At 47.1% G+C, this 26,924-nt stretch overlaps 1 protein-coding gene across 7 annotated transcripts in view; it reads left to right on the plus strand.

Annotated features, from left to right (window-relative positions):
* Nucleotides 1-26,924, plus strand: part of PTPN3 (protein tyrosine phosphatase non-receptor type 3) — a 109,557-nt gene that overhangs the window by 9,588 nt on the left and 73,045 nt on the right. For 4 of the 7 annotated variants that reach the window (XM_030859060.2, XM_030859064.3, XM_060300649.2 and 1 more), the window contains exon 2: nt 25,108-25,262. In XM_030859060.2, coding sequence (XP_030714920.1) covers nt 25,125-25,262 — 138 coding nt within the window. In that variant the 5' untranslated portion in view covers nt 25,108-25,124. Of the gene's footprint in view, nt 1-4,851; nt 5,011-8,302; nt 8,376-19,545; nt 19,612-25,107; nt 25,263-26,924 lie in introns of those variants that run through there. The other 3 variants (XM_060300646.2, XM_060300647.2, XM_030859070.3) reach the window with 3 other exon arrangements.

Raw genomic sequence — 26,924 nt, forward strand, 5'->3', positions numbered from 1 at the left:
AATGCAAGATACTAGCACTTACTGAACTTTGGAAATTTTTCTGGTTAACTGTGATACTATGTTTACTGGTTAAAAATGTTCTCCCCCACCCCACCCAGGCATAGCTATGTAAAAGCATTGAGTTTGAGGTCACCTTTTACAGGACAGAGAGGGTCACACAGTGTCTGAACTGGAAAGGACCTCAGAAGAATCTTTTCCAGCTCCCTCTCTTTACAGGTGGGGAAACTGAGGCATGCTCAGGGCACACAGATAGTCACAGAGCAGGGACTGGTACCTGAATCATATAGTTTCCAGCCCCCAGATCTTGGGTGTGTTTTCTAGATATCATCTAAGGAAGTTTATTAAATAGACTGTATATTTCTATCATTTTGTTAACATCTTTTGGCATTTGTCTAACTGTAGAAATAAGCTGTATTGGCATCAAAGTATTAATAGTTGTGCATTTCTTGCTCTTTTATGTAGAAGTTGCTAGGCTGATTTTTTTTTTTGATTAATTTATTTTTGGCTGCATTGAGTGTTCGTTGCTGTGCTCGGGCTTCTCATTGCGGTGGCTTCTCTTGTTGTGGATCTCGGGCTCTAGGCATGTGGACTTCAGTAGTTGTGGCATGCGGGCTCAGTAGCTGTGGCTCGTGGGCTCTAGAGCACAGGCTCAGTAGTTATGGTGCACAGGCTTAGTTGTTCCGCGGCATGTGGGATCTTCCTGGACCAGGGCTCAAACCCATGTCCCATGCACTGGCAGGTGGATTCTTAACCACTGCACCACCAGGGAAGCCCTGCTAGGCTGATTGTTTTTTTTTCGTTTTTATGTAAGAAGATGATATATACCTTCCATTGAGTTTCTGTATTCTGTACTACTGTTTCTCAAACTTTAGCACATCAGAATCGCCTTTTAAAACACAAGCTGCTATGCCCCACCCGCAGAGTTTCTGAGTCAGTGGGTCTGAATCAGACTCAGGTGAGGCCTCAGAATTTGCATTTCTTTTTTTTTTAGCACTTTTTTTAAACTTTTTGGCCAGGCCACATGGCCTGCGGGATTTTAGCTCCCCGACCAGGGATCAAACCTGTGGCCCCTGCAGTGGAAGCCCGGAGTCTTAACCACTGGACTGCCAGGGAAGTCCCATAATTTGCATTTCTAACAAGCTCCTCAGTGATGCTGCTGGTCCAGAGACCGGGGACCATCCTTTGAGGATCGCTGCCCCAGGCTTCGTGATAGTTCCAGATGGTGTGCTCTGTGCTTTACAGCCAGCTGGGCCCTCCTTGCTGCCCAACCAGCCCTCTGTCCTCCCTGTTGCTCCCATGCCAGCCAGCCTAGCTTCTCCACTCTCTCTGGGTCTCCTACCTGTTGCCCTCCCCTCTCCAGATGACCCCACCACCTGTGGCCCTGGGATGCTCAGGGCCGTCTGGAGGGAGCTTCCTCACCTTTCCTCCTCCCTCCTTCATTTTCTCTTTCTTCCTTTCTTCCAGTTTGAGAAATGAGTGTCTCTGGCTCTGGCTTACCTCTCCACTTCCAGTTGAAAACTGTCCTCCCATCACCAAAAAAAAAAAAAAAGCCTTCTCCCAGCCCGGCCTTACCATTAGGTCACCGCCCCATCACTCCCTTCCTTTCACTGCCAAGCCTGCTGGCGGAATAGTTTACAGTCGCAGAAAAAGATTGGCTCTCACCTCTCTTGACATAGACATGCTATTCAATTCCAGAAGTTCAGGTTTTCTATACCTATGCTGAAAGAAAGACAGTTTTTTTAAGGGTTTTTTTTGTTTGTTTTTTTTTGGCTGCATTGGGTCTTTGCTACCGGGCGCGGGCTTTCTCTAGTTGCGGCAAGCGGGGGCTACTCTCCATTGCAGTGGGCGAGCTTCTCATGTGGTGGCTTCTCTTGTTGTGGAGCACGGGCTCTAGGTGTGCAGGCTTCAGTAGTTGTGGCATGTGTGCTCAGTAGTTGTGGCACGCAGGCTCAGTAGTTGTGGCGCGCGGGCTCTAGGGCATGTGGGCTTCAGTAGTTGTGGCTCAAGGGCTTAGTTGCTCTGCAGCATGTGGGATCTTCCCGGACCAGGGCTCGAACCCATGTCCCCTGCATTGGCAGGTGGATTCTTAACCACTGCGCCACCAGGGAAGTCCCAGAGAGACATATTTTTTTTATTTGTGGTAAAATACACATAACATAAAACTTACCATTTTAACCATTTTTAAGTGTATATACAGTTCCGTGGCATTAAGCACAGTCACACTTGTGTGCTACCATCACCACCATGCATCCACAGAACTCTCTTCATCTTACAAAACTGAAACTCTACCCACTGAATACTAACTCCCCATTCCCTCCCCGACCCCCCACCCCATCCCTGGCAGCCACCCTCTACTTTCTGTCTCTATAATTTTGTCTACTCTAGGTACGTCATATAACTGGAATCATGCAGTACTTGCCGTTTTGTGATTGGCTTATTTCACTTAGCATAATGTCCTCCAGGTTCATCCATGTTGTCACATGTGTCAGAATTTTCTTCCTTTTTAAGGCTGAGTAATGCTCCATTGAACGTACATACAACATTTTGTTATTCAGTCATCTGTCAATGGATGCCTAGGTTGCTTCCACCTTTTGGCTCTTACAAGTAGTGCTTCTATGAACATGGGTGTACCGAAGGACACAATTCTGATTAAAGGGGGCTTGCAACCTCAGGTGAGATGTTTAGGCATTTATTTATCTAGCAGTCTCAGCTTTATCTATCGCCTGCATCCCCCAGCCCATTGTCCCCAGGCTTCCCCACCTGCCCCTTGAGCAACACTGCCCTTGCTGTGATGGCCAGGAACCGCTCACTTGTCAAGGTCAGTGGCATTTCATCACTCAGACCATTTGCTCTTTGTGCCGATGCCCCCCTGCTGGGGCTTCTGTGATGCAGCTCCCCTCCTGCCTCCCCACCCACCCTGGCTCATCCTCTGCTCTCTGGCTCCTTTTCCCTCTGTTCTGTCGTCCTGCAGGCCTTCCTGGGTGAGCACACCTTATCCCATCATCAGGGGCTCACAGGTCTGCTCCAGCCTGGTCATCTCTGTGTGTGTATCACATCTGAACATCTCCCCCTGAGTGTCCCCAGGTCCCTCTTCTGCATGTGCATGTCCAAAGCAGAGCTCTGCACCTTCCTCCTTAAAAATGTTCTCTCTGTAAGTGACGTGTCTTCCAGCATAGAAACCCCAGGGTCTCCCTTCACTCCTACAGCTGCACTGGACAAAGCCCTCCCATCACACCTCAGCCCCTCCTCCAACCTGCCCCTCCTTCCCCCCACTAAAACTGGGTGGGTTCACACACTTCTCCCATTTGCCTCTCTCCCCAGTGGGTCCCTAACATTTATACCTGCTTCATGTTGTTGCCAGAAAGTGTTCCCTGCAGAAGCACTAAGATCACCTCTTCTCTGCGGGTCCCATGTCGCCTGGCTCCCTCTGGCGTTGCTTTCCCCCGTCTCTCCCCCTAACCCTGCTGGTGATATGCTCTAAGCCAGGGCTTCCCAAGCGTTAGTGCTAACATGCAGATTCTGATTCGAGGGGCCTGGGGGGTGGGCCCTGCCTTCTGCATCCCTACCAGGCCCCCCAGGTGGTGTTGAGACTGTGGCCAGAGACCACATGTTGAGTAGCTGGACTCCAGAATAGATCTGTGTATGACAAAGTGTGTATCACAAATAAAGTGTTTTTGGTCTATAAATAATGCAGGAATTTAAAATTTTTGTGTTGTAATTTTAACGTTTTCTGTTTTATACAAAGTTAATCTTAAATTTTTTCGATCATAAGGCAGATTCCCTTGTTGCAGTGACTATTTGCTACTAAAAGACATTTTCAAAGACTAAGAAAGGCTTTAGTTTCTCAAGAGTTACCATATAGGTCCAGGTGAATGAATATATGGGGGGTTGAGAACGTTTCCCCATTAAAGGGGTACATGTTCGGGGTCGGGCCCCCCCTTGTGAGCATCCCCAGGGCAGAGACCTTCTCTTCCTCAGCTCCATCCCCAGGGCCCTGCTGGGCCTCCTCAGGATGTGGGCTGAAGGGTAAGGAGGCAAGTCGAGGCCTCCTCTTGGAGATGATGGTGGAAACTGGTGATTTGATGTGGGAAGACTGGGCTTGGAAGGGAGCCCCGTCAAAGGAGGGGAGGGAAAGGGTTCTTGGCAGCTGGCCTTGTTGAGGCCTGTTTCGTGACTTTTAATAGGGTTTTGCTGTGGAGGAGCCGCTTGGGAGAAAACTGCTGGTGGAGGTGTCCCCTGGTGCTGGGCTTCCTCCTGGAGAGGGCAGGGGAAGGGAGGGGAGGGGAAGGGAGGGGAGGGGAGGGGAAGGGAGTGGGGGGGAGGGGAGGGGAGGAGAAGGGAGGGGGAGGGGAGAGGAGGGGAGGGGAGGAGAAGGGAGGGGGAGGGGAGGGGAGAGGAGGGAAGGGGGAGGGGAGGGGAAGGGGGAGGGGAGAGGGAGGGAGGGGAGGGGGAGGGGAGCGGAGGGGAGGGGAGGGCAGGCAATGGAGCCGAGCAAACTTGGGGGGCTCTGACTGCATTGGCTGCTTCAGAAGGGTCGGAGAAGCATGTCTCAAGTGGTGAAGGATCAGGTTCATGAGTGAGGGGAGGGGGTGGATGTCAGGGAAGGGGGTAGGCGTTGGGGGCCAGCCTGCTCCAAAAGCTTCACTGCTCCTGCTGTCCCATTAGTCTCAGCAATTTAGTCCATCGTTGAAGGGCTTCATGGTCTGGCCCCTGCTTGCCTCTCCCACTGTTCTGTGACTTTCCCCCTCGTTTCTAGGTCTGGCCAAAGGACTGTTCCCCGTTAAAATAGGTGTACCACCTCCTCCTGAGCCCTGTGGTGTGCACTGTTATCTCTTGGTGCAGGTTGTAAGCTGGAGCTGTCTCCGGACCCCCTCTCACTAACTCCGTGACCCCAGCGAGCCTCCTGGCGTTTTGATGTCCTCGTTTCCACAGTGGGGATGACAGGCGTCTCCGCCTCACGAGGCTGGGTGAAGATTCCAGGATGACAAGGGCTTCTCCCAGTGGCACATGGTGATTACTCAGGAAGTACTGGTGGTCCGTCACTGCCTGCCATCTGTCCCTCTCAGTGAGCTTGTCAGAAGGACCGTAGCGTGGCACTTGTCCCCAGGTGGAGCCCCGGTCTCAGATGGAGAGGGCTGTGACCCATGCATGCTGCCCTGGGCAGGGTGGGGCCAGAGTGATGACGTTGTGGGGTGGACCCCCTGGGGGTGGTGTGTCAGCTCACTGCGTGGATGTTGAAGACACCAAGAGTTGGCAGCTGGCAACAGAGTGAAAGGAGGAAAGCTGAAGGCCTGGGGGAGTTGAAATGGGTCGGCGAGCAGGACCTCTCAGGCTTTAATGTGCAGGCGAACAGGATACCGTAGGCCTGGGGCCGGGCGTGAGATTGCGCATTCCTAACGGGCACCTGGGTTGATAACAGTGCTGCCAGTCTGGACACCACCGTGAGTGGCATTGGTCAGGAATATGACACATGGTGGCGAGGCTCATGGAGAAGAGCATATGGAGGAAGTGAGGTAAGCTCAGCTGCGTGGCCGTCTCCCCAGCCCCGTGGAGCACGTGCACCCAGGCGTCTGGGGTGTGGAGGGTTAGACGGGAATCAGACTGTGGGTGATGGACAAGGGGCAGCAGGAGCCCCTGCAGGTTTGGGGATAAACGTTGGGTGATTTGATTTTGCCGTTTGATACTCCATCCTTCAAGGTGTAGTTTTGCCATTAGAATCCCCTTAAAAGCTGTTTGCATGGGCTCGAGGATGAGCTGTGGTCATACCCTAGACAAAGCCCCAGCAGCCAGTGGCACACCTGACTTAACAGAAGCACTCCCCACACTGGAAGGTGATGATTTGATTATTCCTGCATCTCTCTCTGAGACAGCCTCTTCCTCACCTCTGAACCCCAGCACCTGCCGTGGAGCCTGGCCACAGCTGGGGCTCATTAAATGTCTGTGGCATCATAGGGAGTGAGCTCAGAGTGTTCACGCAGGAAGAACACATAAAGCCCTGTGGCTGAAAGAGCGGGGGTACCAAGCACTGAGTCAGGTGCCTGGGAGAGTGGTGGTGTGGATGGGAGAAGATGGTGTAAGCCATCAGCAGGACCTCAGCTAAACGTGCCAGGACCGTCTTCGGAAGATAGAACAGGGACTCGGAAAGGATGAGTGCTGGGGATCTGGATTGGGGCATCCGTTGTGAGAGATGGGCTGTGGGTTTTCTGGAGTGGTGGAGGCTTCAACGGGAGGATGGGAATTTCAGCCAAGAAACCACTGGTTTGATCCAGGAACCCAGAGCAAACCTGATTTTCCACTTCCTTCAGGAGAGGGCAGGTGTCCAGATTTATGCAAATGGAGGATTAAGAAATCTCTCCCTGTGCATCGGCGTGCCATAAGCAGCGCTTCCCAAGGCTGGGTGGAGCCAGCAGGTTGAGGCCCATCGTGTGGCAGGGGCTAGAGACACAGCTGTTGGCATGTTGAACCTCAGCCATGGAAGGAAGGGCCCCCTGAGGCGGGGGTCTAACTCCCTGAACCTCAGACCCCTGTGAGTTGGGGTCAACCTTATTTTGCTGAGAAGGAAATGGAGTCTCAGAGAGGTTCAGCAACTTGCCCACAGTCACACAGCTGGGAGGCAGAGGAGTCAGGCTACAACGTGGGTCCGTGGGCCAGGGGAGTGTCAGGTGGGGCAGCCCAGCCTGGGAGCGGGGTTTCTGGGGGAGGAGTGACAGGTATGGCAGCGGGGCCAGGGCTGGGGCAGGGTGGGGAGGGCTGCGGGTACCAGGCGCTGGGGGCAAGCGGGAGGAAGAGGAAGAAGCAGGGTCAGGTGAAGGCAGAAAGGGGCGAGGAGGTGACCAGGTGTCACGGGAGGGAGGTTTAAGCAGTTACACACCCTCGGCTCGAATGAGGTATCGGGTGACAGCATTTTAAGTTCTATCAGTTTGATTTTTGAACTCTTTCTTGCTCATGGAAAACTTAGGCACTACAGAAAATTTGAAAGAATAGACAGACTAACAGTTTCCACGGTCTTGTGAGTTCCTTCATACTTTATACAATGACTTATAGTTGTGGTCACACTGTAGGTACACTTTTGTAACCAGCCTTTTTTACTTAATATTCTAACGTTTTCCATGTCATTATGAAGTCTTCATGGATATCCGTGGCTGTTTTATGATTTACTTAACTGGCCGTCTAAACTTGGAAATTGGCTTTTTTGGTGTAATTTTCAATGTTATGTCTCTGGGAGGAAGATCTTTGCAAATAAAACTTTCATGTATGGATGTATCCTGACAGTAGGTTCCTAGAAATGGAATTACTGGTCAAACCACCTCCCAGCATTGTTGGAATGATATGCTGTTAGGAGTGCTGACACGAGCCTTCTAGGAGTGCAGGTGTCAGCCTTGTGCACACTAGCTGTTCACTCAGTGCATGTGTGTGTATCTCACAAGCATTTATTAAGTGCCTGTGAGGAGAGACTCCATTTTCTGTGGCCAGGCCAGCACCGTAGCGGCTGCCGGCATCTTGGGCTTGGCTGGGACGTGTGGGAAGTTTGATGGCACGTGATGTCCCAGCTCTGCCTGCCCAGGAGCCCGGGACAGGCAGCGCTCTGTGGCCGCGGGGTTCAGGCAGTGCTCACGCGCGGGTCTGGAGCTGCCTGCCTTCCCCACTGTCACGCTTAGGGACATGGAAGTACTGAGTATGATGCTCCCATTTTGTCCTTTTATCCATGTCATTCGCAGATACTCAGGCTTGCTAGGCACTGCTCCGGGTGCTAGGGGCACAGCAGTTAACAACAAAGTCCCTGCCTTTAAGGAACTTCCATTCTAGTGGGAGGTAGGGACATGGGAATTGGGAGGAAACAGTCAGTGAACATACTTGTTATGTCTAGCGGTGATAAACACTAAGGAGAAGGGTGCAGTGAGAGGTCTGGACGGCCTCACTGATAAGACACCTGGCTCGCTCAAAGACACTTAGAGCGACCCAGGTGGAGGATGTCTGAGAGAAGGGAGTTCCAAGCAGAGGGAACAGCAACTGCGAACACCGGAGGTGGGAACGAGCTTGTAACAACTGGGTACAGGGCAGGGGCAATGTGGCTGGAGCAGAGAGTGAGCAGGTGACGTGCTACGGGAGGCAGACAGTGAGGGGGCCCTCGTGTAGCAGAATGAGATCCAGGACCCGGAGTTCATTTTTCCGTTGGCAGGTTTTGGAGCCAGAGGACCATCTGGAACAGTTGAGGCTAACCTGGTGCCTTTCTTGGATTTCCAGTGGGTGATCACGCAGGCCTGTGTTTGGTGGGAAAGCTCTGGGAGTGGAAGCCCAGGCTTTGGGAAGTCACTGGCTCCGTCAGCCCTTTGGTTTCCTCCTCTGTGCGATGAAGGACTTGAACTAGGAAACTGGTAAGGGCGTATTGAGCTTTCCAGGGCTGAGACCCTCTGTCCTGTTCTCAGTTAAGTGCTGGTTAGATCTTGGATTGTTTTAGTTGAACTAATAAGAGTATGTAAGTGCAATTGTTGATACGTATTTACTTCTTAGTATGGATGGCCGATCAGGTTTACTTTGTTACAGATAAGTCTTTCAGCCAGCTGTGGGTGGTCTTATAGTAGTGACGAGAAGCAGGTGGGGGATGGAGGGTACTCCCCCCCACCAAGTGGTTTATCCACTCAACTGTCCATTTATCCCACAGTTAATTATTGAGCACCTGCTGGGTACCAGGCACCGGGTCGTGGTCTTTAAAAGACCCAGACCCTGCCTTCATGAAGTTCACTGTCTAGTGCAGCAATGCTAGCTCTGCCAGAGGTTCATGGTGGGGAGGGACCCTGGTCAGAAAGACCAGGGTGCCTCCTACCTCTTGCCATAAACAAAAATTAAGTCAAAATGGATCAGTGCCCTAAATATAAGAGCTAAAGCCATGGAACTCTTGAGAAAAAACAGGGATAAATCTTCATGACCTTGGAGTTAGCAGTGGATTCCTGGATATGACACCAAAGCACAAGCAACAAAAGAAAAATAGATAAATTGACTTCATCAAAATTAAAAACCTTTGTGTCTCTAAAGACATCAAAAAAGTGAAAAGACAGCCTACAGAATGGGAGAAAATATTTGCAAATCCTATCTGGTAAAGGTTTAACATTAAGAATATATAATGAACTCCTATAACTAATCCAAATTAAGATAAACAACCCAATTTCCAAATGGGCAGAGGACTTGAATAGACATTTCTCTGAAGATCTACAAATGGCCAATAAGCACATGAAAAGTTGCTTAACATCAGTAGTCATTAGGAAAATGCAAATTAAAACCACAGTGAGCTATCACGTGACATCTATTAGGATGGCTATTATCAAAAGTATAGGTAAGGATGTGGAGAAATTGGAACCCTCTTATATGGCTAGTAGGAATGTAAAATGGTGCAGCCTCTGTAGAAAGCAGTTTGGTGGCCCTTCAAAAGGCCAAACATAGAATTCCTGTATGACCCGGCAATTCCACTCCTAGGTATATACCCAAAAGTAGATGTTTGGACAGAAATGTCATTGCAGCACTATTTACAACAGCCAAATGGTGGAACCAGCTCAAGTGTCCACAGATGAATGGATAAACAAAATGTGGTCTCTCCATACAATGGAATATTATTCAGCCTTGAACAGGAATGCAGTTCTTATACATGCTACAGCACGGATGAACCTTAAACATTATGCTAAGCCCACTTATGAAATACCTAGAATAGGCAAATTCATAGAAAGTAGATTAGAGGTTGCCAGAGGTTGGGGGAGGGAGTAGGGAATTATTGCTTCATGGGTGCAGAGTTCCTGTTTGGAGTAATGGAAGAGTTCGGGGAATAGATCGTGGTGTTGGTTGCACAACATCGTGAATGTAATTAATGCCACTGAATTGTACACTTAAAAATGGTTGAAGCGGCAAATTTTATGTTCTATTTAAACCACAGTTTAAAAAAAAGACCAGAGCAGGTAGTGCTGTGTCTGGGGGGAGTACAACTTTGTCAGGAGCCACTGGGTCTGGGTTCCGCTCTGTGCCGGGTCACCTCGGGCATGGTCCTTGCTGTCTTTAGCCTGAATCCCTCTTCTGATGTGGGAGCTGGACGAGATGACACGTGTAGTCTCTGGTGGGTCATGGGTGGTCAGGAGATGCCTTCCCGTCCCCTTTCATTCCATCCTTCCCAGTGTAAAAGGATTGTTCTACCTGGTAGAAAAGACAACAGTAAATCTGTTGGTTTTGCCCAAATTATCATTAATTATCTGCTCATCTGTTCTGCCTTTTTTTGTCAGGTGGTGGTCTAGCCACTTCCTGTCACCCTGTGGCCATGCATCTTTGGTGGCTGGGGTTTTTTTCCTCCCTAAAGCAGGGCTCATCTGGGCCCAACTTCCTGACATTCGTGCCTGCCCTTGATCACTTGCTCCTTCTTCCCTACTCTCGTTTACTGTGGGTCCTTTTTGGAAGTCTGAGCCCTCCTAATTAGAAGTCATCTGAGCACCTAGCCATGGTTATGGTTCCACTTGGTGGAATACTATAAAACTGTAACAAAAAATGCCAGTGAAGTGTTTGAAATACCTGGACAAATGTTTCATTGGGCAATGATGGGAAAGAGTAGGCTGTATGATTGTATAGACATGACGAGTACAGCGTAAAAAGCAAACTAAAGCCCTCCCGAAACAAGACAGCGCTGTTGGTGTTATGTGACATGAGTGTGTCGTAGCAGCTGGTCTGCTGAGCCGCCCGCTTCTCCTTCCCTCCAGGGTTAGCTGCCTTCCGGTGCTCAGAGCCAACTTGTTTTTTTCACAGCCATGGAGGTAGGTAGGTAGGTTCTGCGCTGCCCAAGCACCTCCCTTCGCCGTATGAAAGAACTTCAAGGTTTGGATGTTGTGAGGTGGTCCTGGATCCTCCTGGAGACCCACTCTCCTGCCACACTCAGGATCTAGCTGCCCCCCCCGCCCCCATTTATCACTTCCCCCCACCTCGTGGCTGCCCCCATGAGATCTGTTGCTTGGAGCCAACATGTGTGCCCCAAAAGTGAGCGGGCAAGGATCTGGTTGAGCTCAAGTTCATTGAGAAACCCAGTCTCCTGGGGGCTGCAGTGCGCCTGGGCCTGCATCAGGAGTCCTCCAAGTTCTGAGATCCTTGGAGGCAGGTGCCGTGGAAGGGGGCTGGCCGGCCACTCTCGGGATCTCCCTGGAAGGAGAGCTGTTAGTCACGGGGTAGGAGAGGCCCAGGCCAAACCCAGGGCCTGGCCTCAGGAAATGAGGTGGCCCACCCTGCTCTCCCGCGGTTAATAATTAACTCAGGGTGGCTGCCTGTCGAGCTGGAAGGGCCTTTAGACGTTCCGTGCACTCACTCCAGCCTACGCCTTTTGTAGAAGTGAGAGGAAGTCACTTACTATGTTTCCACAATTCTGAAAGATTCGTGTTCCATGTTTTAACTTCTCTGAAATCACGATCTTCACAATCAAAGGGTACTTTGGATGTACTGTTCCTTTAAAATAACTCTTCTGAAACACCTGTTGTCATTTTAGAACAGAGGGAAGATGGTAATAAATACCTGGTCATTACTCAGGTTTCTGATGTTGCAGAGTTAAAGGCAAAAAGGGTTTTTCTGGACCATTTCCTCCCTAAGAGGAAATTTACCAAAATGCGAGCTGTGGGGAGGGTTGATGAAGATTATCTCAAAGGGTAAGAACATACCTGGAGTCAGTAAATTGCAGAAACAATAGTGATTAAGTGGAGCCTTTTCCCTCCAGTGAATCACCTGTAGTTCACCTTCCTCCGGTCATGCAGGACGGGGAGCTCAGTGGGGAGGTGTGTGATGCCCTGAACTGAGCTTGGGACCCTCACCCCGTTTGGCGGCTGACTGTGTGACTTGGGCAGGGTTCTCTGAGTCTCATCTACCTTCTGTGAAATGCGGACAGCTGTAGGAACCTTGGTTGCACCCCAGGATAGGAAGCCTGGGAATGGGAACGGCCCAGGGACTAAGACGGAGGGGGGTGGGAGGGGCCGTCATGCAGGGGCAGTCCTCAGAGTAGCTGGTATTACGTGTCTGCCGTGGGCCAGGGACTCCACGGGGTTAGAGACGAGATTGCCGCTCCTCAGAATTACTTACAGATGATGAAACAGACTTTGAAAGTTAATTTGTCCAGGGTCCTATCAGCTTGGGAGAGGCAGAGCAGAGACTGGAACCCAAGTCTGGTTTATTCCTTCAGACCTCCAGTCGGCCCTGGCCTGCTGAGACCCCTGGCCACCCAGGGCCCCCAGGCAGTGGTGTCCCTGGTCAAGTGGCTTGAGGACTTCTTGAGATTAAAGAATGGGTTGTATGTCTGTATTCCCAGCTCCCAGCATGTGGAAGGTCTCAGTACAAATAAATAAAGGCAGCAATAAGATATATTATTTTCATTTCATTATTCCTAAATACTATTCTGATTAGCATTTTGGCACGCCTTTATAAGTCTTTTCTTTCTTTCTTTTTGGAGTTAATGTGGTTTCTTTTAATTAATTTTCTGACCCCATTCCCACCCCCGCCCACCTCCAAGTCAAAGCCCTGGAAATCAGACTAGGCTACGTAAAAATACGTTTTTATCTTGGTCTCTAGACCTGCCGGCAACCAGTAGGGTCACTGTACCTAATATAACCTGAGATGGCCCCTCAGATTAAAACTTTACAGGCAGAGGATTTTAAAGCTGGAAGGCGACTTAGAGGGCTCTAAGCTGGGAAACCGAGCTAAAAAGAAATGGAGTAGTAACTTCCCAGGTCACTTCGCTGATTACAGACAAATAGGGCGGTGCTGGCGCGGGGGTGGGGGGGGAGTATTTTTCTGTGCTTCCTTGAGATAAAATTATGGTGAGGGCTGCTGGTGGTGAGGATTGGGTTTCTCTGGCCAGGCTGCTGCTGGCTTCAGACTCCTTGGCAAGAGCAGAGCTGGCAGGAAGGTCCAGTTGTGAGATTCCAGCTTCTTGGCTGGGATGTGCTGCGATTAGCACATCTCAAACCTTTCAAAGTGACTTTGGCTGTTTTCTTTTCTGAAGGCTTCTGCTGCTTTTGGCTGTAAAGGGGTGGGGGCTGGAGCCTAAGATAGAAATATTATGGACTGACACCCAAATGGGTGTGTCTGTGCCCCAAAGGCAAATATTAGCACAGTATTTTTGTAAAGTTGATGCAACTGGATTCATGTCCCTGTAAGAGTAAATTTATTCTATCCTGTTTTCCAGTCTGTTTGGGGCCCAGTGGAACTATTCAAAGGGAGAATGAGAAGAGACGGGTTGCTTAATTTTAGGTAGAAACTGCTCAATATTTTAGCTTTACATACTGCTTTTTGTCTTCATATTGTTTTACCCTCTACTTCATAGTTTGATGGGCCATTTTAGTTTTTTTCCCAAGATGGAGGTATCCATTTAGAATTATTTCCCATGAGAAATCCATTTAAGAAATCCAGTTTTGGACAGTGCCACTTTGAGTGGGTTTTGGCACTGTCGAAACAGAAGTCATAATAGAATCTTGGTCCTGGAAGCTGGAAGCTCATCTCTCCTACCCCTTCCAGTGCCAGCCTGCCCTCTGCAACTTACTCACCAAGGGCCATATCCACCTCCTCTGCTTGATCACCTCTAGTGACGGGGAGCTCCCTCTCTCCCAAGGCAGTCCCTTTCGTATTTGTGCAGCCCTGAGTGTTCAAAAGGTCTTCCTTCTGGTTTTTTTGTTTTGTTTTGTTTTTTCCTTCCATCTTCCACCTATTGTACCCTTGGGGTCTGAAACAGTCAGTCTAATCTTGGTGGTAGTAATAAGTACTGTTGATCGGGCCCTGCTAGTGCCAGTTAGTATGCACATATGTTACCTTCAGTGCTTAAAACAACCTTGGAAAACAGAATTTCCACCTTTCTATAGATAAGGACACTGAGTCTCGGGGAGGGTGAGTGATCTCTGTTAAGTTCACACAGCTGGTAAGTGTAAGCTGGGGTTCCAGTCCACATTTCTGCTTGATTCCACTGAGGCTGACCTTCCCACAGCCTCACACCATATCCTAATTCCCCTTCTGTGTGACATCCTGGATATTTGAAGAACCTAGTCTCCTCCCTCAGATTTCTCTAGGATTTCAGTTATTCCTCAGACACTCTGACTAATAAATCTGTTTCTGTGGGGTTCCTAAAACGTGCGTGTATTACCCCTCCTGGCCTTTGCACATGTAGTGTGCAGTTTCTGGACTGCCACTGCTTCTACCCGGCTAGTTTCCCTTTATCCTGCAGGCTTCCCCATGGAGCCTTTGTGTGCTGGTCCCGCCACCCACCCCAGCCTGCCTGGCTTGGGTCGGGAGCCTTCCTGCTGTTCCCCTGGCACCCTGGGCTTTCATCCCCCTTAGAACTCGAAACTCCAGGCATCTGTGCCTTCCCTCACCCTACTCCCTCGGCCTGGCCCAGAGCAGGTGCCCAGTAAGTAAATACTGAGTGAGTAAAAGGTACGGAACTCCTGCCGAAGTAATAACAAAAGCTGGAAGGAATCATAAACAAGATGGATGGGTCTGTGAAACTGTGGTCCTAGTCCCATGCAGGGATTTGGCTTGGAGGCTGTTGACAGCTTGTCTGGTGGTAGGTCCCACAAGTCTTCTCCCCCAGCGTGGTTTGGTTCAGCCCCTCAACAGCTGGCAGATGTCCCCTCTCTTCTTCCAGCAAGAGGCGGGCTTGCTGGCCTCTGAAGTTTCTGGGTTCACTGATGTGGTACGTAACGGGGGAGTTGACCAGTCACTGTTCAGACATGCTCAGGGTGGGGAGACTGGGACACAGCCCTTCTCATTTCTCCCCAGTGAAGCGTCCACGTGCGTGGAGAGGCGGCTGCAGAAGGCTTGGGTCCTGTGAGATACGTGGTTTAACACTACACCATGGTAACCTTTCCCTAAACATTTTCTTTAAACTTCTAAAAATCTCATTTAAAAAATCTCATGAAAATGGTGTTAACATTTGGGAGACTGGTCCCCGGGAGGGGCATCATGTTTGGAAGGGGTGTGAGGCAGCTGCTCCAGCCTTCTTGAGAGCAGCACTCTCACACTTGGGATTTGTGCATTTTTCCTCGGTGGTACTTCAAGAAAGAGGAAAGGAAAGAATGTGATGACGTCATTTAACGTCCTCACGGGTCGAACGTATTCTCTGGTCGCCTAGGAGCAAACCCTGTGTTTGAGGTGCTAGGCGGCTTCTCATCACAGCCCTGGACACTCAGCTCGCGGGTCGTCGTCAGAGGTTGGTTTCTCTTTATAGCAACATCACCTCTGTCCCGAAATGCCTGCAGCTCCCACAGCATTCTTAGTCTTGCCCTTCAGGGAGCTTAAAACTACTTCTTGTTATCCTCCCGGTATCAAGTATAACTTTTCTTTGGTTAGTTTTGCAAGTGTCATGGTGTCGAGCCTATAAATAAACCCAACTCCATAATAAGAAAACTATTTGACATTTTGAAGTTGTACGAGAACAAGGGCGCTAATTACAGGTCTCATTGGAACACAACTGATGCTACAGATTACCCCACCCTGCTTCTCAGGGGCTACCGGTTGGAGGTCCACTCCCTGGGCAAGTTACCGGCTCTATGGAGTAAAGGATTTGATCCCAACATGGTACTTCTGGAGTATTAGGATTAATAATTGCAGGGGTGGGGGAGGGCTAAATTAGGAGGTTGGGATTAACATATATACACTGCTATATATAAAATAAACAACAAGGACCTACTGTATATATAGCACAGGTAACTCTACTCAATTTTTGTAATAACCTATATGAGAAAAGAACCTGAAAAAGAATGTGTGTGTGTGTGTGTGTGTGTATGTGTGTGTGTGTGTATATGTATATGTATTACTGAATCACTGTGCTGTACACCTGAAACTAGCACAACATTGTAAATCAACTATACTTCAATTAAAAAATAAAACTGAACTAGAAAAAGAAGGATTAATAATTGCAGGATAATTTGGGTATTAAGCTGTGGGGTTAAGGAGACTTGTGTGAGCATTTTCTCCCATGCGGTGAATAATGTGAAGTCAGAGTTAAAAACTCATGAATGCATTCATGGAAGCATTTTTTCTAAATAAAAGGCATTAAATACTTTTATATATGCATACCCAAATTAAAAATAAGTCTTGTGCACCAGTACTTCCATTGTCAGCTGTGATTATTGTATTAATTAGCAGGCTTAAAGCTTTAAAGATGTTATTTAAAATTTCTTCGGTGTATAGGCCCAGGACAAATTAGTTTATTGGCTTTACCATTGAATTAGCAACATGAAAATGCCTCCCTTAATGAATAGATTTTTCTAATTTAGTAAGTATTCAGTAGTGATTATGTTTACATTCTAAACTAGTTTTTAAAATAAGTTAGTATATTTATCTTTGTATTATTATGCAGTGTTGTACTTTGGAAATTAAAGCCAAGTAAGTGAGGAAAAAAATGGCAGAAGGTAGTGTTGATAAATTTACAAAAATTATAGTCATGGTGAATATTAAATTCCATGTACCAGTTGTATGGTAATATGATTATCAACTGCACATAATGTAAAATTAATAAAGTGAAATCGTTTTTTTAAGATATGGGCATGTCACAGATGAACTAAAATCACCGGTTTTTAATTAGTTGGAGTGAGTTTTATTAACATTTGCAAAGCTAATCATACAAAATGCATGTATACCTTTTTCTCTTCTTCCTTAAGACAGTGGTAGTTGACTGTCACCCACTTATGAGAGTGTGCATAACAGAAGGCAGTCTGGTCTTTTTTTATAACTTGGATATTATGAATTGTTAAGAATTGCTGTCTGTGAGAGACGTGAACTAATTTGAACAAAGGGAGACGTCTGGTTAGAAAATATCACATGATAGAATCCTTTCTGAACTGAATTTATTTTCATGTTGCTTTCTTCCTCTGTTATGACCACAGCACTAATTCCAGCACCAGCATATAGACTGGAGTCTGTTATTTCAACATTGCCTTAAGGAAGTGCTTCCCCAGACTGAGTGATGGGGCAGCTAAGCTATAGACAACCCTCTTTGGCTCTGGGAAGCGACTTGTAATATAGACGGGAAAACTGACATGGGGTGCTGACCTAACCAAGCCCCTGACTCTAAGCACACATGGTCAAAACTGAAAGGAAGTATCTGATTAAGAGTTTTCCACTGCCTTGGTGCTCAGACACCCTGCATCAGTGTCCCCTTGGGATGCTTATTACAGATGCAGTTTCTACCTGACAACTAAAGCAAGGCAAGGTCCTGGTTGGGATCTTGGATCAAGAGGAAAGAAATAAAGGGACATCATCAGAACAATTTTCAAAATTTTAGCATGGACTATAAGTGCTTTATTGATGTTAAATTTCCTCAATTTGATAATTGTACTGTGGTTATGAAATGTCCTTGTTCCTGGGAGATACCTGCTAAAATATTTAGAGGTAAAGGGGCATGATATCTACAACTTTCAAGTGTTCATTAGAAAGCTTTGGGGGTGTGGTGTGTGTATGTGCAGGGGAGAGAGAGAAAGCATATGTGACAAAATGTTAAGTTGAATCCAGGCCAGTGGGGATGTACAGGAGTTTCATTTTTCTTGCAGCTTTTCTCTAAGCTCAAAAAATTTTGCAAGTTTTAAAATGCAGTCTCCTGGGTTCTTACTAAACCAGAATCTCTGTGGGTGGTACCCAAGAATCTGTATTTTTTTTTTTTTTTTTTTTGCGGTACGACGGCCTCTCACTGTTGTGGCCTCTCCCGTTGCGGAGCACAGGCTCCAGACGCGCAGGCTCAGCAGCCATGGCTCATGGGCCCAACCGCTCCGCGGCATGTGGGATCTTCCCGGACCGGGGCACAGAACTCAGGTTCCCTGCATCGGCAGGCGGATTCTCAACCACTGCGCCACCAGGGAAGCCCAAGAATCTGTATTTTAACAAGCTCCCCAGATGATTCTTAAGTACACTAAAGTTTAATTTAAGTCTCTGGTTAAAAAAAGTCTCCTTTTAATCACTGTTTCTGTTTCAGCAACTTAAATATTAAGTATACATTCTTGCAGTTTGATCTAATCTTGATCTAGTGCTTGATAAATGATAAATCCCCATCCAGGTGTTTGTAAGTTTTATCTTTAGGAGGGAATACACCCTAATTACTTACTTCAGCAGGGTGTAAGGAACACTTAGGCCCAGGTTAAGAACAGATTGGAACTTAGAAGCTGGCCTCGTGGGAGGTGCGGCCAAGCACCGGAAAGTGGTGGTTTTCCTGTCGGTATGCGGCGTGGTCGGGAGTGATGCGAGTGATTATTAAGGCCCCTGCTGGCCCCACCCCAGCCCAGACTCGGTTAGCCCGTGATGCAGCCCAGCTGCTGTGTTTACAGCGAAAAGGAGGAGGAAGCAATATTGGTATTAGCAGCTAAACATAAAACATTTATCTTAAATACGTTACATACTGGTATTTGAGAAGCTCATAATCTGAGTCCGCCGCCTAGCATGGCTGATGGTATATGAATGTTTATTACTTTTCCATCTAGAGATCCGTCTTCTGCTGATCAGACATCTGTTGGGGCTCATAAATAGCCAGAAAAGGGGAAGCACGCTCTCCTGAGTTCACTACGGAAAGGGAGGGAATTGGGAGACAGAGAAGGCCTTATATATTCTGGGAGACTTTTAAAATGAGCTGACACGCGGATGATAAACGAGAAAGCATAACTATCCGTGTTTCCCTTGAGGAAGAGGGAGGAAAGCAGAAAGTCATGCTAGGAGGTGAAGTGTGTTCCTCTGGTGGTCACTAGGTGGTAGCATTGGCCTAGGTCAGCTTGAGGATGGTTCAGGTTGATTCCCGTAGGGAGCCAGCTGTGGCTCATTTGTGTGGTCTGCTCACACATCAGGTGTTTTAAAATCAGGACTGCTTTCTTCTTTTTGTTGTCTTTTCTTTTTTTCCTAACTGAAACTTTTGCACTCTTGAGTTAGAGATCTAGCAAGGGTATGAAATAACGTTAACACTTCTTTTTGAAATGATCAAAATGGAGTTGGGTTGCTTTCTGACTTTCTTCTCTAGTGGAGAAGACTACTACTCTCCCTTCTTCCTGCCTGTGGTTCATTGGCTTGTGAAAAAAACAAAGGTCCCCAGGTCAGCCTGTAGACCCTCAGGATACAAAGCATCACTTCCTCCCTGTCTCGGGCTCCAGGGCAAGTGATAGAAGCCTTGTGAGCCAACCCTGACCAGGAGGGCACCCATGCCCCGGGCAATGGGCTCCTGCTTCAGGGTCCATTGAGTTGGTAAAGTAGCTGACAGGTGTAGCACATCTACAACAACTGCGGGAAACACTAGTACAGTATATCTGTAAGTATTTGAAATCAGGATTGCGCTACAAAATCCAGAATCTACAGTCAGCACCTGATGGCACTGGAAGCTTAGCATTGTTTTTGTTTGTTTGTTAGTTTGGGCAAATTATGCTCAGAGACTGAGGCTGTCTTTATGGATAATTTATTTATCATGTGTTCACTGTGGGAATTATAATTTTTAATAGGTCACAAGCCAATAGCATACAGGATGTTGACTGAAAAAAATATGCACAACCTAAAAGTTGAGCATTATGTTTTATTTGGCAGACTTTCTGAGGACTTCGAGCCCAGCAGGCAGCCTCTCAGATAGCCCCGAGGGACTGTTCTGAAGAGGTAAGGGAGGAGCAGGATATATAGGGAGTTTTTTCAGCAGTGACCAAGTATTCGGAACTTCAAACTGTACATTAAAGAAAACCAGATATCTCAAATTAAGGAATTTAGCGCTTTTCTATGTATGGGAAGATGCAAGAGTCCGGGCTCATTGAAACCATTCCTTTGATGTGCACCTTAGCTCTTTAGGGCCAGTATCCAGTTCTTTCCCATCCAGAGTTCCCTAACCATTGGGTGCACCCGTTGAGGGTGGCTGCAGTGGCTGAGGGCCTGGCAGTGGGCAGCCCCGTTTGCCTCCATCCTGAGTTCCCTCAGGGCTCGCCTTCAGGGGCAGCTGTAGTGGCTTGATGGCTGCAACATCCTTTGTTCACTGATAGGGCAAGCAACGTTTTTTCATTCATACGGATGATGTCTCTTAATAAGCCAAGAAAGAAAGAACATACTGCAAACCAACGGCACAGTGATTACACTGTTGTTCCAGGCAATGGGGAGATGAAAGAAAAATCCCAAGTTTAGTTGAGATGTCCCTTTCTAGGAGGTGGTTCTCGTAGAGTTCATCCTTCCAACCAAAAGCTGCTGGTTTAGGTCCCTCACCTCTGGGGCATGTAGCTTATGGGCGATTGCACCAGTGTTGCCAGGCAGGGTGGACTGGTCCGAAGGTTATTATTCCAGGAACGTGGCTGGCACCACTGCCTATGAGGAGTAGCCTCGCCAAGGCAGGAACAGATGTCCCTTTTCTTCCTGAGACTGCTGCACTGTTTAACATCGCTGTTGACCAAAAGTAGCCTGGGCCTGGCAGGAGCAGGTGTCTCAAGACCTTTGGAGAGCTATTTAGATCAGCGAAGAGTAGCTTTGCCCAGGCCGAACACTCTTGAGTTGCTGGTCAACCTCTTCGTGTTTAGTCCACCATGTGATGGCCACCAAGCTGTTACTGCAGTGTCAGTGACATGATGGTCCTGTCCACTACAGGTCCGAGAGTTGGATAAGAAAGTCCTAATAGCCAACTTCAAAGCCAATTCATCAAAACAGACTATTCCAAACAAGTTCAAACCACATTTTGTCTGAAACAAGCTTTCACAGCATGGATTTGAAATCATAAGTCAGTACACAGCAGATTGTTTAAAAATGCTTTCTATTGAGTGGTATGTGTCACATTGTGTAGGTATTTACACATGGTGATCCTGTGGCTCGTGGCATGTAGTGGGCTCCCACCATCCCATTGCACTGAGATATTGCCTAGGTCTGTAATGTTTTGCAAGTATAATCTTTGTTAAAAACTACAGTCACAGTAGAGCCTCTTGTTATTGTGCAAAACAGATTCTAAAGCTGTAACTGCTGTGTTTGTTTGTTTGTTTGTTTCTTAACGCAAAGAACCAGCTGGGCTTCCACGTTGTAAAGTGCATCAGCTGCAGATGAAATCATCTGTGGTTGGAGAGGCCAGTGTGTTCCTGGTTGGGTTGTAGCTTTGTTTAGAATTAAGAGGCTTATAAAGGAAGCCATAGAAACCTCAAGTTCCCTAATTGCCACGGTACAGGAAACAGGGCTTGTTAGTCATCATCCATTGTCCTGCCCAGATTGTTTAAGATAAAATTTCAAGACAATCGGAAAACACCACATGACTCAATTATGTGGTCATGCAGCGTCAGGCTCGCTCTCATTCAGGTTTGCTTTGGGAATAATTGTGGGGAGAAAGTTTCTGCAACTTTCATGAAATAACCAAATTATGATGTGAAATAACCAAATTATGATGTTGTTGGGTCCCAAGCCCTTTATGTAACAATCAGTGATCATGTGAGGAGGAAAAAGTAGGTCTCTTCTGGGTTGCTGGTCTACTTGAGTCTGTCAGCAGATGGCTACAGGATCTCACTGGGAACACCATCAACCCTGGTTAAGTTAGTAAGTTCCCACGGGTACACATGCTGGCACTGGACACAGAGCTGCTCAGGTGAGAGCAGCGTGAAAATCAGCCCTGCCTTTGCCGTGTCAGCCCACGTGACTTTCATTTGGAGGCTCCTGTTTGAAATCACCCTTGGTTTTTTTTCTGTCCAGGTTGTGATGTGATTTGCTCTCAGTTTTAGCTGCTCTGAGCAACTGCCCAAGTCTTGCACGTATACCCTCTGAATGGCTCAGATTTTGCGGAACCTATACAGTTGTCCCTCAGTTATCTGAAGGGGCTTGGTTTCAGGCCCCGCCCCCCTGCCAACCTTGGACACGAAAATCTAAGGATGCTTAGGTCCCTTATATATAGTGGCATAGTATTTGCATATAACCTATGCACATACTTTAAATCATCTCTAGATTAATTATAATGCAGTGTAAATGCTAAGTAAATAGTTGTAAGTATGACATAAATGCTATGTAAGTAGTTGTAGGCTCATGGCAAATTCAAGTTTTGCTTTTTCCAACTTTCTGGGATTTTTTTTTCCTGAATAGTTTTGATCCGTGGTTGGTTGAGTCCAAGGACGTGGACCCCTTGGATATGGAGGGTTGACTGTGTTCTAAGTCTCACCAGCTGAAACACCACCCTGAGGTTCCCTGAAAACCCGCTCCACTTCTCTGGCCCTTCCTTAGAGGGCTTCCCAAAAGGAGTGTCATTCTACACCACACCCCAGAATGCTGAATCACCATCTGTGGGTGGGGCAGGGACAGGCATATTTTCTGAAAGCTCTCCAGGTAATTCTGATGTGCACCTCCCACTAAGAACCACACTTGAAATTGTCCTATTATATCTTTTAAAAAAATTTTATAACCCACCCGAAATTCTTTAGACAAGGACTAAAGAATAAATGTGACATTTCAAATTCAGTGTAGTTAAAGCATTATGAACACATTTGTTGTCTTTTGATAACTTTTGGTCTTACTCAGAAAATGCATCCCTATTCTGATGACATTTTCCTTGGAAAGGGCAAGGTGGGGGTGGTGGCGTGGGTGGAATTTTGTAAGTGACAACAAGTTCCCTTCCACTGCCAGTCCCAGGAATCTTTTTTATTAATATTTGAGGTTTCCTCTCCCCATCTGCAGAAGCAGGGAGGTTTTCTTGGAGCTTCTGAAATAGGGTTAGGGACCAAGGGTGCTCTTCTGTCCTGGGTGTACCTTCTACATAGCTTTCATCCCCTCTGTGTTTTCACTGCCTGCAGCTAAGCTGTGCTTCTGTGGTTCCCTGAGGCTCGTCTCTCCTCGGACCTCTAGGCAGCTTTGTCCTCATACCTTCCTTGCTTCTGATTTCTGGATCTTGATCTCTGGCCCTGCCCTGACGTATTGGTGCTGCTTTTCTGGCTGTGTGTGACTGCCCTTCACAGTGTGGACCCTGGGTCTGCAGCTTCGGCATCACCCAGGGGTCTGAGAAATGCAGGTTCTCAGGCCCCACCCAGACCTGCTTGCGTTCAAGGTTGCATCTTAACAAGATCCCCAAGTGATCTGTGTGCACGTTACAGTGTGAGGGGCATTGGTCTATGGGACACCACCACTCTGTGTTCTAATTGAAGCCTCCACTCTCATCCCATCCTTTTGTCCTGCCTGTTCCCACCAACCCAAGTTTGTCTATCAGGTTGTACTATTTTTTTCCAGACTATCAGTCTTGGCTTCATATTTCATCTTATTCATTGACTCATTCAGATATTTATTGACTGCCTACCAGAACTAGGTATCGGAGATGCAGTGAGCAAACCCAGACCCAGTTCCTGCCCTCGTGAAGCTCAGCTTCCAGCGGCAGAAGCAGATATTAAATACATCATCAGTTATAAATGTGAAATTATGATGAGCACTGTAGAGAGCCTGTAACAAATGTATGAGTCGTTAGGGACGCCAGGGAAGGCTTCTCTGAGGAGGTGATCCTTGTGCCAAGCACTGAGGCCTGAGTAGGAGTTCTCTGGTGAAGAAAAGCAGAAAGAGCTTCCCAGGCAGAAGGAACAGCATGTGCAAAGGCCCGGCTCATCATAGAAGGTTGACAGAGAATTAATGTTTAAAAGAACATTAAATTGCTCTTAAGTCCTTCATCTTTATCTGCTCGTCCACCCAATCTTGTCAGACTGACACCTCCATTCCTAAGCTGAGGAGCTGGCCTGGACCCTTGTCCCTCCCGCCGGCACGAAGTGACCATGTGCTCGGTTGCATACCGCTTTAGTCTGTTAGTCTAACACTTCACAATTGCGTTCATTGATAAAACCGCTTTCATTACTGTTCCACGCTCAGATTTTTAAACTGCTCTCTAATTCCCTCTCCGTTCATGTATTTTTAAAGTAAACTTTGTTGAAATATACATACAAAAGAAGAGCACAAATCATAAGGGTAGAGCTTGGTGGATTTTCACAAAGTGAGTACACCAGTGTTATTAGCACCCCAATTAAGAGATGGAATTATAAGCATCCCAGAAGACCCCTGGACACCCCCCAGTCACTACATGCGGAGGTAACTGCTGTCCTGTCTTCTGTTGATTAGTCTTGCCTATTCTGAACTTTATGTAGATGGAATCACACTATACAGGTCATCTGTTGAGTCTTGGACTCTTTTGCTCAACACAACGCTAGAGGAATTCGTGTTGTGTGTCACAGTAGTTCATTTATATCCTTTGCTGTGTAGTCATGCATGGTGGGACTCCAACACAGTTTATTCGTTCTGTTGGGTCTTTTACAATTTGGAGCTGTTATGAAAATTCTTATGCATGTCTTCTAATGGATAAATGTATACTTTTCTGTTGGGAATATGCCTAAGAGTGGAATTATTTCACAGCATGTGCATATGTTCAGCTCTCGTAGATACTGCCAAACAGTTTTCCAAAGTAGCTGCACTAATTTACATCCTCACTAGCAGTGCCTGAGAGTTCCAGTTACTCCACACCATGGCCAACCCTCAGTTTTGTTGGATTTCATCACAGCCATTCTGGTGGGGGTGTGGTTCTGTTGCTTTGAGGTTTCAGTTTGCATTCCTTTGACAGCTAATGTTCCCGTTTTCTACCTAGTTGTTTGTTTTTTCTCTTTTTGATTTGTAGTAGCTCTTTATATATTCTTTGTAGTTATAGATTACAAACATCTCTGTGGGTCTTTTTTTTTTTAAATAGTCTTTTAATGAATAGATGTTCTTAATGTAGTCTAATTGATCAATAAATATCTTCATATTTTAAATCATTTTTGCATCACATTTAGTTCTGTAAAACCTTAGAGGTGTAATACACAAATATATAAAGTTGTAAAACATTAACAAATTTAAAACCTGGGAAATATAAATTTAGAAGATTTAGACCAGGGAGATAATCAGACAAAAATAAGCCATATAATTCTCTGAACGTGTTATAATTGAGCAATAAATATTGTTTAAAGCTGCTTAGAAGTCGAAACTCAGATGGAAACATGGTCCGTCATCTGGCTCTCGTTTATCTGAGCTCTTCAGACAGTTTTGTGAGGGTCAAGGCAGACAGGTGAGGGATGGATGGAATGGGAGGTATGTTCACATGGAACTGGTAATTTGCACATCAGAGCTAACCAGGTGTGTCTTCTGTTACAGGTTATTCAACGATAGTTATGACCTCCCGGTTACGTGCGTTCGGTGGAAGAATTAATAACATACGCACCTCAGAATTACCCAAAGAGAAAACTCGAGCCGAAGTCATCTGCAGCGTCTGCTTTCTAGATGGCTTGGTACAGACCTTTAAAGTTAATGTGAGTTCTCCAAATTTAATTTTTTCTGAATTAATGCCCCTAAGAAATACTTTTCATCTGTTGGTTTATAAAATGAAGAGAAAGAATTTTAAATTAAAAGCTTGAGGTCTCAGATCTTGTCTGTTGAGATTGAACTAGAAATATCCTTAAAAACTTTGTCCATATTCTTACCTCTACCAGGCGTGTCTTCCCCCCTCTTCTTTGTGAACTGTGTGAGTCTTAGATGTTACTGCTTCTGTGACGTCTTTGACTTCCTGGGCTGATTCTCCAATAATGGTGCCCTCTGTGTGCTTTATTAGGGCCCCTGTCACATTGCATGAATAGTAGTTGTAATTATCAGGTTATATGTCACTCTTTAAACCGTGAGCTCCTGGAGAATGGCAATAGTGTCGTTTCCCCTGTACCTGCCTCACAGCAGGTACTCATTCAATGTGCAAATGGTAAATGGTGGGTCCTTTCTGGAGGGTAGTGAGATGGTTAGCCTCCCAGATGGCAGGGCTCAGGGAGGGCCTGGCTTGTCCCACCTCAAGCAGAGGCAGGGCTAGAAACGGGGTCTCCGGTCCTACATCAGCAGTAAGGTGCCTAACCAGTAGCCGTCCCTGCTGCCTCGCCCCTCCCCAATCACCACTGGGCGTTCGTGACCTTTGCCTGTCTCTCCCATCCTCTGACCGGTTCTAAGGGGGTCACCTCCGACCCCAGATTGGCTGCCAGCATCTGCCCCAGCCTGGAAAATTCAGTGTGCAATGGAAGGCGTCAGAAAGAGAAGAGAGGGTACCGGAGAACAACTCGGGGATGTTAGAAGGCCACAGGAATTTGAAGGGTGACAAAAAGTGGTCCCTGCTGGGGTCTTCCCCCACCCATGAGTTTGCCTCCTGCTGACCCCAGGTCACTGTGGACGTTGATGGCTGAGCAGGCAAGAGAAGAGGGCATGTGCGTGAAGTCGCTGCACAGGGGCTGCTCGGTAGGGGCCCCGAAGGTCTCTTCCAGTTGCTGTAAACTGACAGCTTAGTTCAGACATGGCTCCTTTGTTAAAATTTATGTTGTCTGTCTTGGAGCTATTCCTCAGTCATATATCTTCTTCCTGACAAGAACATGAATGTTTATTCAGCACATGTTTACTGAGCACCTACTACATGCCAGGCTTTGTTCTGGGTACAGAGAATACAGCAGTGAACAAAACAGAGCAAAATCCCTGCCCTTTTAAAGCTTACATCCTAGAGGGAGGAAACAGACCATAAACAAATGTGTACTATGTCAGGCGGTATCATGTACTTAGAAGAAAAATCGGGATAAGGAAGGTGGAAAGTTAAGGACAGGGCAAGGGGTGGGGTTGTCATTTGTCATTTTATAGAAGCAATTCAGGAGGACCTCACTCATACAGTGACATTTCAGAGGTGACCTAAAGGAAGTAAGGGGAGGAACTGTGTGGTTCTCAGGAGGAAGCGCGTTCCAGGTAGAAGAAACAGCAGAGCAAAGGCCCTGAGGTGGGGTCCCCTTCCCTTAGTGTGGTTGCAGAACAGGCTAGAAGCCAGTGCATCTGGAGTGTAATGAGGAAGGAGGAGGGGAGGAGGCGATGAGGTCAGAGAGTTAACAGGTGATGGGTTGTTTTGTTTTGTTTTTCCTAACAGCCGTTTCAAGAGATTTTCTTTAATATTGTAAAAT

Source organism: Globicephala melas, chromosome 6 (assembly GCF_963455315.2).
Source record: "Globicephala melas chromosome 6, mGloMel1.2, whole genome shotgun sequence".
In the NCBI taxonomy this organism is placed as follows: domain Eukaryota; kingdom Metazoa; phylum Chordata; class Mammalia; order Artiodactyla; family Delphinidae; genus Globicephala; species Globicephala melas.